Source organism: Panthera tigris, chromosome D1 (assembly GCF_018350195.1).
Source record: "Panthera tigris isolate Pti1 chromosome D1, P.tigris_Pti1_mat1.1, whole genome shotgun sequence".
In the NCBI taxonomy this organism is placed as follows: domain Eukaryota; kingdom Metazoa; phylum Chordata; class Mammalia; order Carnivora; family Felidae; genus Panthera; species Panthera tigris.
This window is the reverse complement of record NC_056669.1, coordinates 73,760,855-73,773,685: the sequence shown is the minus strand read 5'-3', so window position 1 is coordinate 73,773,685 and position 12,831 is coordinate 73,760,855. Positions and strand designations below refer to the sequence as shown.

General features: G+C 37.4%; 1 protein-coding gene across 2 annotated transcripts in view; it reads right to left on the bottom strand.

Annotated features, from left to right (window-relative positions):
* LOC102972832 (L-lactate dehydrogenase C chain) overlaps positions 1-12,831 on the bottom strand; it is a 41,755-nt gene that overhangs the window by 21,347 nt on the left and 7,577 nt on the right. For both annotated transcript variants that reach the window (XM_007098438.3, XM_007098439.2), the window contains exons 3-4: positions 10,846-10,963; positions 1,990-2,163 (exon numbers count right to left, since the gene is read on the bottom strand). In XM_007098438.3, the coding sequence (XP_007098500.2) occupies positions 1,990-2,163; positions 10,846-10,963 (292 nt within the window). The remainder of the gene's footprint in view (positions 1-1,989; positions 2,164-10,845; positions 10,964-12,831) is intronic.

The window sequence follows — 12,831 nt, the reverse complement described above, 5'->3', positions numbered from 1 at the left end:
CACACACACACACACACACACACACACAATTTATATATACAATTTATATACAATATATACACAATTTAATATTCAGCTACAAGAAAGAAGGAAATCCTGCCATTTGTGATAGCATGGATGGATCTTAAGGGCATTATACTAAGCGAAATAAGTCTGACAGAGAAAGACAAATACTGTATGATGTCACATGTGGAATTAAAAAAGCCAAACTCAAAAACAAAGAGGTGGTTGCCAGGGACTGGGGGAGGGAGAGAAATGGAGAAATGTCAGTCAAAGGATACAAACTTTCAGTTGTTAAATGAATAAGTTCTGAGGATCTAATATATAGCATGGTGACTATAGTTAACGATATGGTATTATATACTTAAAAATTGCTAAGACAGTAGGGGTGCCTGGGTGGCTCAGTCAGTTAAGCATCTGACTCTTGGTTTCAGCTCAGATCATGATCTCACAGTTCACGAGTTCGAGCCCTGCATCTGGCTCTGCACTGACAGCGTGGAGCCTGCTTAGGATTCTCTCTCTCCTTCTACCTGCCCCTACCCCGCTATCACTGTCTCTGTCTCTCTCTCTCAAAAAAAACAAAAACAAAAAAACAAAAACGTTAAGACAGCAAATCTTAAATGTTTTCCCCATAAAAAGGAAATGCTAATTATGTGAGGTAATGGAAGTATTAACTAACACTACTGTGGCAGTCATTTTGCAATATACAGGTATATCAAATCATCATAGTATATATACCTTAAACTTACACATTATAGGTCAATTGTATCTCTTTTTTTTTCAGTAGCTTTATTTTTTTTATTTTTTTTGAAATTTATTGTCAAATTGGTTTCCATACAACACCCAGTGCTCATCCCAAAAGGTGCCCTCCTCAATACCCATCACCCACCCTCCCTTCCCTCCCACCCCCCATCAGCCCTCAGTTTGTTCTCAGTTTTTAAGAGTCTCTTATGCTTTGGCTCTCTCCCACTCTAACCTCTTTTTCTTTTTTTTTTTTTTTTCCTTCCCCTCCCCCATGGGTTTCTGTTACGTTTCTCAAGATCCACATAAGAGTGAAAACATATGGTATCTGTCTTTCTCTGTATGGCTTATTTCACTTAGCATCACACTCTCCAGTTCCATCCACGTTGCTACAAAGGGCCATATTTCATTCTTTCTCATTGTCACATAGTACTCCATTGTGTATATAACCCACAATTTCTTTATCCATTCATCAGTTGATGGACATTTAGGCTCTTTCCATAATTCGGCTATTGTTGAGAGTGCTGCTATAAACATTGGGGTACAAGTGCCCCTATGCATCAGTACTCCTGTATCCCTTAGGTAAATTCCTACCAGTGCTACTGCTGGGTCATAGGGTAGGTCTATTTTCAATTTTTTGAGGAACCTCCACACTGTTTTCCAGAGCGGCTGCACCAATTTGCATTCCCACCAACAGTGCAAGAGGGTTCCCGTTTCTCCACATCCTCTCCAGCATCTATAGTCTCCTGATTTGTTCATTTTGGCCACTCTGACTGGCGTGAGGTGATATCTGAGTGTGGTTTTGATTTGTATTTCCCTGATGAGGAGCGACGTTGAGCATCTTTTCATGTGCCTGTTGGCCACCTGGATGTCTTCTTTAGAGAAGGATCTGTTCATGTTTTCTGCCCATTTCTTCACTGGATTATTTGTTTTTTAGGTGTGGAGTTTGGTGAGCTCTTTATAGATTTTGGATACTAGCCCTTTGTCTGATACGTCATTTGCAAATATCTTTTCCCATTCCATTGGTTGCCTTTTAGTTTTGTTTGTTGTTTCCTTTGCTGTGCAGAAGCTTTTTATCTTCATGAGAGGTCAATTGTATCTCAATAAAGCTAGAAAAAACCTTATTGTATTATATACTTTGAAAGGGTGCAGTTTATTGTATATAAATGTTACATCAATTAAGTGGCTTTTTAAAAATGCTATGGAAAGATCATCTTGATTCAGTTAAAGGGAGGATAAAAGACTTACCTGGATTTGAAACAATAAGCATCTTACAGTCAGGACTATGATGGACTATGGTAGGAATGATCGATTTCATAATGTTCACATTACGTTGGACCAGGGCAAGGCGACTTTCTCCCTCCTGCTGCCGTGCACCTGCTGTGACAATAACTAATTTGGAGTTTGCAGATACACTGTAATCTAAAAAGGAAACAAAAGGCAATACTTGGATCAAGAATGCCATAATTACTGTGCCTTACTTCTTTAAACGTGTTTGCAGATGAACAAACTTTCCAGACTTTCCAAGACCAAGGAGGCCTTGTCACTATGACTTACCAGTTTTCACATTTTAAAAAATAATAACAAATCCTACCAACCCATTTAGCCCACATTCTCATTTCTTATTAAGACCTGAGTCAATGCAAGTCAGCTCCCTCTGGTTTCTTAGAAATACCTTATGAAGCTTAGAACTCTGAGAATTTATGTATCTGTTTCAGGATTCTAAGGATAAGCATGTATTTACTTCTAATTATTATAAGGGATGAGATTTGAGATCACAGATAAGTTCTTGATCCACACAAGAAAGTAAACTACTTTATAAGTCTGATGACCAGTCATAAAATTGTTTCACCTATTAAATCCAATGATAATATAATATGATGCTCATTATCCCATACTGGACTTTTAAAAAGTTATTATATACCTGGAAGTTATTTGCCATATGGATATAAAAAATTAAATTAACTAAAATCTATATATCCCATCTCCATTGAAAAAAAAACTTTAAAAAAACTTGTATGCTTTTTTTATTTGTTTGTTGTTTTTTTTTTTTAACTAATCTCTACATCCAACTTAGGGCTTGAACTCATGGCCTCAAGATTAAGAGTCACATGCTCTTCTGACTGAGTCTGCAAGGCAATCCTACACTCTTTTAAAATAGGAAATCTGGGGGCACCTGGGTGGCTCAGTCGGTTAAGCGGCCGACTTCGGCTCAGGTCATGATCTCGCGGTCCGTGAGGGCTGTGAGTTCGAGCCCCGCGTCGGGCTCTGTGCTGACAGCTCAGAGCCTGGAGCCTGTTTCAGATTCTGTGTCTCCCTCTCTCTGACCCTCCCCTGTTCATGCTCTGTCTCTCTGTGTCTCAAAAATAAATAAATGTTAAAAAAAAATTTTTTTAAATAGGAAATCTGCTGGGGCGCCTGGGTGGCTCAGTTGGTTGAGTGTCCAACTTCAGTTCAGGTCATGATCTCTCAGTTTATGGGTTTGAGGCCAGCGTTGGGCTCTGTGCTGACAGCTCAGAGCCTGGAGCCTGCTTCGGATTCTGTGTCTCCCTCTCTCTCTGACCCTCCCCCATTCATGCTCTGTCTCTCTCTCTCAAAAATAAACATTAAAAAAAAAAGTCCTCTTCACGCTGCCCTGTTTGATTTTTTTTAAAAAAAGTCTATTCTTGGACCTTTGAATTTCTAAGTGAATCTTAGAACAAATTTAGTATCTATAACAACAACTGATTTTTTAGGGTTTTGACTATAGTTGCATATGATCATAATCAATATGAAAAGAATGAATGCCTTACAATACTGAGACTTTTTTGTACAAGGCCTATCTAGTTAGGTATTTAATATTATCCAATAAGGCTGTATTCTTTCCTGTATAAAAGCTCTTAAAGATATTTTGTTAGATATATTCACGTGCACTTCCTATTTTTGAGAAAAACATAAATAATAGCTTTAAGTTCTTTTGCTTGTTTTTGACATACATAAACACAATGGATTCTTTATTAATAGCTTCATGTCCAGAAACCTCACTAAACACTTAGTTCTATATGTTGTCCCTGTTACGTTTTTTTTTTCCATTACCTTCTTTTTTATTCACCCGGTATGTTTTTGTAATTTTACTTCTTCCCCTTTACTAATGTAGAAGTTACACCATTTCTATTCTTTTAAAGGTTGTCACATAAGTTACAATACGTGGGGCACCTGGGTGGCTCAGTTGGTTGAGCGTTCGACTTTGGCTCAGGTCATGATCTCACAGTGTGTGGGTTCCAGCCCCACGTCGGGCTCTGTACTGACAGCTCCGAGCCTGGAACCTGGTTCAGATTCTGTGTCTCCCTTGCTCTCTGCCCCTCCCCCACTCACACTCTGTCTCTCTCTCCTTCAAAAACAAGTACACATTTAAAAAATTTTTAAAAAGAAATAAATGTAAAAAAATAAAAATTTAAATTAAAACAATTAAATAAATAAAAGGTTACAATACGCATACTTGACTTATCCAAGTCCAAAGATAATCATCACCTTTCCACCTTCCCTAATGACTGAGGAACTTAGAATACTACTTCATTCACCACTACTACCTTTCATCCCCAGATTTATATGCTATATTTAAATTTTTTTAATCCCATAAGACATTATAGTCTTATACAATTTACATTTATTTAGATTTGTCCTCATTTTTACCATTTTCTGTGCTCTTCATATTTTGCATCTCAGACCTGAGATCATTTTTCTTTTGTCTTAAGTATATATTTTTGTGTTTTTATTAGCAAGGTTCTGACGGCAACTATCTCAGTCTTTGTCTGAAAACGTCTTTATTTTAACCGTATCCTTGAAAGATATTTGTGCTTTGTAGGGATTCTGGATTGACATTTACTCTCTCTCAGCACATTAAAGATACCATTTCAGGGGCACTGGATGGCTCAGCTGGTTAAGCGTCTGACTTCAGCTCAGGTCTTGATCTCACAGTTTGTGAGTTTGAGGCCCACATCTGGCTCTCTGCTATCAGGATGGAGCCTGCCTTGGATCTTCTGTCCCCTTTCTCTCTGCCCATCCCCTCCCCCATCTCATTCTCTCTCAAAAATAAATAAACGTAAAAAAATAAAGATAACATTTCATTGTATTCTGGTTTCACTGTGCTATTGATGTATCAATTACTCTCTCCCTTTTCTGTAGGTAATTTGTCTAGTGACAATTTTTTCTTTTCTTTGCCTTTAGTGTTCTCTAATTTCACAAGAAATGTATCTAGGTAGGATTTTATATTCATCCTTCTTGAGATTATTTGGCTTGAATGTATGGGTTGTTTTTCATTAGTTCTCAAAAATCAGGGGTGCCTTAGTGGCTCAGTAGGTTAAGCATCCAACTCTTGATTCCAGCTCAGGTCATGATCTCACAGTTTGTGAGTTTGAGCCCCGCATTGGACTCCACACTGACAGCATGAAGACTGTTTGGGATTCTCTCTCTCCCTCTCTCTCTGCCCCTCCCCCACTCACATTCTCTCTAAAAAAAATTGTACAATCATACTCTCTTCAAATATTTCCTCTGCCCCACTTTTCCAATTAAATGTACATGACACTTTATCCCTCTATCCTGTATGATTCTTAACCTGTCATATTTTCTACTTCTTGCTGTTGTCTGTGTAATTGCCTTAAACTTATCATTTCTCTCTTCAAATGTATCTGCTCTATTATTAAACCCACTAATTGAGTTTTTTATTTCACTCTATTTAATATTTAGAAGTTATATTTGGCTATTTTAAAATCTGGTGTTTTTTAATAGTTTCCTGTCTTATACTGGTATTTTCCAGCTTGTCCTTTATTTCTTTAAATGGAATAATCATAGTTAATTTATAATTTGTGTTTCATAATTTCAGTATCTGAAATCTATGATGGCCTTTTCTGTTATCTCTGCTGGTTCTTGCTCATGTATTTTCTTTGTAGATTTAATTATTCCTACTGTAAGATGTTCAGGTGGGGGGGGGGCGGATTTTACTTGTGGAGGTTCTTTGAGGCCTGAAATAAAGTGGATTTCTTCCAGAGACTATCTTAAGTCCTAAGACTGCTTAAGGTTTTTTTGGAATTCAGATAAGGGCCAGCTGGTGGCTACAAGTTCTTAGCCACTATTTCCCTCCTTTACTAAAGCAACTGACACACTTGATTTTACTGTCAGTCCCCAGAGGTAGGGAGAAAGGAATTATTTCTAGGTCATCCTTATATTAAGGATTGGCAAATGAGGGCCAGCAAGCCAAATCTGGCAGACCACCTGTTTTAGTAAAAAAAAATCTCATTGGAACATAGCCACACCTACTCACACATTGTTGATGGCTGCCTTAGAATTACAATAGCAGAGTTGAGTAAGTTTTCACAGAGACTGTATAGCCCACAAAGCCTAAAATATTTACTATCTGATCCTTCACAAAAAAGTTTACTAGCGGTGCTGGTGCCGGGGTGGCTCAGTTGATTAAGCCTCTGACTCTTGATTTGGGCTCAGGTCGTGATCTCACAATTAATGCGTTTGATTCCCACATCAGGCTCTGTGCTGACAGCTTGGGATTCTCTTTCTCTTCCCCTCTCTCTGCCCTTTCCCTGCTCTCTCTCTCTCAAAATAAATAAATAATTTTTTCAAAAGTTGACTAACTCCTGGTATCCATTGGGGTTCCAGCTTTATGGGGTTATCTCCTATGCAACTCCCTAAATTAAGCTCTGTCTCCAGCCTCCTAAATCCTATGAGACAGTGGAAGCCAAAATTAAAGTTCAGAGTTTGGCTAATGCTAGCTAGTGAAAACTAGCTACGATGCTTGGCCTAACTCTCTAGTTTCCTGACTTCACTCAGTGCCTATCAATTCTTGAAATATTGAAAGGAGTGCTTGCTTCAGCAGCACATATACTAAAATTGAAATATTGAAAGGATTGATAATTTATTTCTTTCATACTTTATGCAGGAATTTTATTATTTATAGCAAAAATATTGACCCAGGTATTTATCTTGCCACATTAGTAGAAAATAAAGACTGAATGATTTTTTTTTAAGTATTTTAATACAGCAGGATCTCTTTTAACCTGACTCCACTGAACTGATTCAGTAGATTTACTGATGTAAAACATACGGACACCCAGGGCACACTGAATACTCTGAACCAGTACATCTCCATAGGGGAGGTCTGTGTACTTCTGTTCATTAGTTGTTACGTATCAAGAATTAGTCATGTTTATATCCAAATGTATTTATGCCAATTATATCTGCTAATTACATAATACAATGTACGTCACCAAAATACAAGTGTGAATGAAATGCATGGTAAAGGTAACCACTATACTCAGGATTGAGACATGAACAGATGTAACACAGAACATATCAACTGAATTGGTAATGTTTTATTATTTCTTGCTAGCTGTTGGATACATTGATGTTTGTTATAAACTCTTTATACGTCAAGTATCATAATTAATTTTTTAAAATAATTGTTTCCTTTTTAAAGTTTATTCATTTATTTTGAGAGAGAAAGAGAGTGTGCAAGCAGGAGAGGGGCAGAGGGAGACAGAGAGAGAATCTAAAGCAGGCACCGCACTGTCAGTGTGGAGCCAACACAGGACTCAATCTTATAAACCCTGAGATCATGACCTAAGCTGAAATCAACGGTTGGATGCTTAACCAACTGAGCCACTCAGGTGCCCCTAAATAATTGTTTCTAAGAAAATTAAGTTGAGGAGCGCCCGACTCCTCAACAAAGTGTCCGACTTTGGCTCAGGTCATGATCTCATGATTTATGGATTCAATCCCTGTGTCAGGCTCTGTGCGGACAACTCAGAGCCTGGAGACGACTTCGGATTCTGTGTCTCCCTTTCTCTCTCTGCCCCCCCACCCCACCCATGCTCTGTCTCTCTCTCTCTCAAAAATAAATATTTAAAAAGTTGTAAAAAAAAAAAAAAGGGGGGGGCACCTGTGTAGCTCAGTTGGTTAAGTCTCTGACTTCAGCTCAGGTCATGATCTCACAGTTTATGAGTTCAAGCCCCATGTCAGGTTCTGTGCTGACAGCTCAGAGCCTGGAGCCTGCTTCAGATTCTGTGTCTCCCTCTCTCTCTGCCCAACTCATTGTCTGTCTCTCTCTCTCTCTGTCTCTGTCTCAAAAAATAAACATTAAAAAGATTTAAAAACTGTAAAAAAGAAAAAATAAAATTAAGTTGAATGCCTTGGAAAGACATATTAAAATCAAGTTGTTTAAAAATTGTCCTTTTAGGTGAGAGAAATAAAAATGAAGGAAAACAATAAAAATTTAGAGTTTTGTGACTGTTTCATAAATGTCTTCAAGTTAATTGTAGTACTTTAATGAAATTGAAATGATCACTATTGGTGTGCTTTTAAAAAGATACTGCAAAATTCAATTAGCTGAACTATACTCAAATCAGAAAACTAACAAATGAACTTCTAAGTACATTTCCATGTTTTAGGTCAACATAAAATGTCTATGATGTTTGTCTTTTTCTGACTGACTTACTTTGCTTAGTATAATACTCTCTAGCTCCATCCATGTCATTGCAAATGGCAAGATTGCATATGTTTTTATGGGTGAATAATATTACCTTGTATATATATACACTATATCTTCTTTATCCATTCATCAGTTGATGGCTATTTGGGTTCTTTCCATAACTTGGCTATTGTTGATAATTCTGCCATAAACATCAGGGTGCATGTACCCCTTTGAATTAATATTTTTATATCCTCTGGGTAAATACCCAGTAGTGCAATTGCTGGAAAGTAGGGTAGTCCTATTTTTAACTTTTTGAAGAAACTCCATACTTTTTTCTAGAGTGGCTGCACCAGTTTGCCTTCCCAGCAACAGTGTAAGAGGGTTGCCCTTACTCCACATCCTCGCCAACACCCATTATTTCTTGTGTTGTTGATTTTAGCCACTCTGACAGGTATAAGCTGATATCTCATTTCAATTCGTATTTCTCTAATGATCAGTGATGTTGAGCATATTTTCATGCGTCTGTTGGCCATCTGTATGCTTTCTTCAGAAAAATGTCTATTCACGTCTTCTGCCTATTTTTGCATTATTTGTTTTTTCAGTGTTGAGTTGTATAAGTTCTTTATATATTTTGGACACTAACCCTTTATCAAATATGTCATTTGCAAATATCTTCTCCCATTCTGTAGGTTGTCTTTTAGTTTTGTCAATCCTTCCTTTGCAGAAGCTTACTTTATTTATTTATTTATTCAGATTTTGAAGTCATCTCCACACCCAGCATGGGCCTCAAACTCACAATCCTGAGATCAAGAGTCGCATTCTCTACCAACTGAGCCAGCCAGTGCTCCTGCAAGTTTTTTATGTTGATAAAGTCCCAACAGCTTATTTTTGTTCCCCTGTCTCAGAAGATATAGCTAGTAAGAAGTTGCTGCAACTGCTGTCAAAGAGGTTACTGCCTGTGTTCTCCTCTAGGATTTTAATGGCTTCCTGTTTCACATTTAGGTCTTTAATCCATTTTGAGTTTATTTTTGTGTATGGTGTTAGAAAGTGGTCCAGTTTCATTCTTTTGCATGTTGCTGTCCACTTTTCCCAACACCATTTGTTGAAGAGACTGTCTTTTTTCCATTGGATATTCATTCTTCCTTTGTTAAAGGTTAATTGGCCATATAATTGTGGGTTTATTTCTGGGTTTTCTGTCTACTCCATTGATCTGTGTACCTATGTTTATGCCGGTACCACACTGTTTTAATTACTACCACTTTATAATATAACTTGAAATCTGGAACTGTGATGCCTCCAGTGATGGCTCCTAACACACATTTTTAAATTAAGTAACCACCCTCAGTTCCAATCATGTTAGGTAAGAGGGCTTTAGTAGAAAGTATATCTATTGAATCAGATCACCAAAGAGTGCATTATGCACTTTAGTGTATGATAATTATTTTTCCTAATTCTCTAAGGCTTCTTATTTGGTCAACAGATGATGCTAATGCTAATGGGGCCAAGCTCCCCATTTCCTGTAGTATGGCCTCACACTGTACCTTGAAAACTGGTCCTCTATAAACACAAAAAGGAAACCAGGTTAAAGAGTATAGATATGTATATCAACAATATTACAAAAAGTATTCAAGACATAACCTTGGGAAAATGTAGAAGATGGAATGACAAGTTTAAAAAGCATTTATCCAGGGGCACCTGGGTGACTCAGTTGGTTGAGCATCCAACTTTGGCTCAGGTCATGATCTCATGGTTCATGAGTTCAAGCCCCACATTGGGCTCCCTGCTCTCAATGCAGAGCCTACTTCAGATCCTCTCTCCCCCTCTCTCTCCTCCTCCCAAACTGGTACTCTCTCAAAAGTAAATAAACATTTTTTTTTTTTTTTTTTTTTTTTTTTGGGACAGAGAGAGACAGAGCATGAACAGGGGAGGGGCAGAGAGAGAGGGAGACACAGAACCGGAAACAGGCTCCGAGCCATCAGCCCAGAGCCTGACGCGGGGCTCGAACTCACGGACCGCGAGATCGTGACCTGGCTGAAGTCGGACGCTTAACCGACTGCGCCACCCAGGCGCCCCAATAAACATTTTTTAAAAATAAAAAATAAAAAGCATTTATCTAATATGACACAAATGAATAGGAAAAAGAAACAAACAAAACCATTAACAGGAGAGATTTTGATTTTTTTTTTACATTTACTTTTTCTTATACATTATAAATACTTTATATTTTCCAAGTTTTCTCAAATTTGAATGGAATGTTCTTTTTTTTAATTAACCCTTCAAGCAAAAATTAACCTTTTAAACTGTATGTCCTACAGTGGTGCTACTTTTAATTTTATATTTATGAATATCAATATGGTAAAATTCATTACTCTTTTTTAAAGCTCTGAAAAGAACGCTATAAAATTAAACCTAACCGGGGCACCTGGGTAGCTCAGTTGGTTAAGTGTCTGATGTTGGCTCAGGTCATGATCTCACTGCTGGTGGGTTCAAGCCCCACATCAGGCTCTGTGCTGACAGCTCAGAGCCTAGAGCCTGCTTTGGATTCTGTATCTTCCTCCCTCTCTCTGGCCCTTCCCCACTCACACTCTGTCTCTCTGTCTCTTAAAAAATAAACATTAAAAATTTTTTTTTAGATTAAAACTAACCTTTTCCAGAGGTAATCTTTGGAGTATTAAAGAAAAGACTGCCATGCTGAAGATCCATTGTTTCTCCCTTCAATTTGTCCACTGCAACATCAACAAGGGCAAGTTCATCGGCCAAATCCTAAAATACATCAAAGTTTTGAATAACGTGATCGGAAGAATATTCCTATTTCAGTTTTAGAAATTTGAGGAAAATTTCTGTGTGGTTACTTCATAATCAAAATAGAGTTATATTTTAGTATAAAAATGATATAAAAATGATAGTTTGTGGATGTGCGTAGAGTGACCAGAAGTCAAAGTAAGTGATAGAATGTAGCAAAAATTACTAATTGCTTTGCCTTCATATAATTGTTAAGTTTTTTAGAAGTGTATTTTTTCTACTTCAGATAATAGTTTTAAAACAATGAAAAGTTATTAAATTTTTTCAAAGGACTTTATTATATTTAACCCTTATGCCCAATTTTTAAATTGGCTGAAGTTGTTTTTAGTATGCATCCTTATGGCCAAAATAGAAAGGTGCTCCCCTGTGGGAACCCACATTTTTATGTGGTTCAGAACAGCACATTTAATGTCAGACCTCCAACCTAGGGGTAGACAGGAATATAACCAGACCATAGCTCCCAGTCAGCCATGCAATCACAGAGGTAAACAATGAATACACTTACACCATTCTGTTTTTTGCTTTCAGTACCATATTCAATAAATTTTGTGAGATATTCTACACTTTAGTATAAAATAGTCTTTGTGTTTCATGGTTTTACCCAATTGTAAGCTAATATAATTGTTCTGAGCATGTTTAAAAGGTAGGCTAGGCTAAGCTATGATAGGTGGAATAGGTATATTAAATACATTTTCAACTTAGGATGTTTTCAACTTATGATGAGTCTATTGGAATGTTAACTCATCATAAATCCAGGAAGATCTGTACAGTCTCCCTTTTGCTTACTCTAATTTGAATTCAGTTTTACCAAGTGAAACAGAATACGGAACTATATAGAAGGAAAATTTCCCCCCTCAGATTCCAGTGGCTAGGTTCCAAAGATGAGCAGTAAGGGAAAGGGATCAAAGTCCCTATTTACTACTGTCCATCTGACCTTTCTGGAAAACTGCAGATTCTAAAACATACTAAATTATGTGAGATGTGTGTGTGTGTGTATGTGTATATATATATATATATATATATATATATATATATATATATATAATATGAGGAGGATAAGGAGTTTCACCCAGAAGGATCAAATATCACTTCTAAGCTAACTGATAAGAAAACGAGATCATGTTCATGGATCCAGTTTTTACATTAGTCCATGTATATGTTTGGGTCTGAACAGGAAAACAGAACCCACTCCAAGCATTTCAACAGAAAGTATTTAATACAGGGAATTGGTTAGACAGCTGCTGGAGGGCTGAAAAGACAAAAAGGGAACATCTGAGGTAACCCAGAGCTAGCACTCACAGTTTGAAGCCACAATCCTAAGACTGAGGGAAAAAAGAGAGAGACTAAAAGGAGGCACTTCATGGAGCCAGGCTCCGACCTCTGGAAGAGGCAAAACCTGGCTGCTATTGATACCACTGAAAGAGCAAAATGAGGCTGGGCAGTCCAAAAGAAACTAGAATCTGGAACCAACTGCTACCACTGAGGCAAAGGGGACTACTGTGACCAACACAACAAGCAAACAGGAAGAAGGTGGTCATGTCTCCACTCCTACCTTCCAACTTCTCTCTAGTGCCCCCTATTGGCAGAACCTAACAAGATGCCGACTGGTAAAGGAGAAAAAGATTACACAGACATCCAGCACCAGCAACACAGAGTAAAGAAAGTTGGATTTGGAGCTGAGTGACAATAATTTAATAACCAACACAGTCTGCTTTTAAATTATATTTCCAACTTGAATTATTTCTTTTCTTAACAAGTTACCAGACAATTCTCTTTTCCTTTTTTTTAAAGAGAAAAAAATTGTATTGCAATATAAAATGCACTTATAA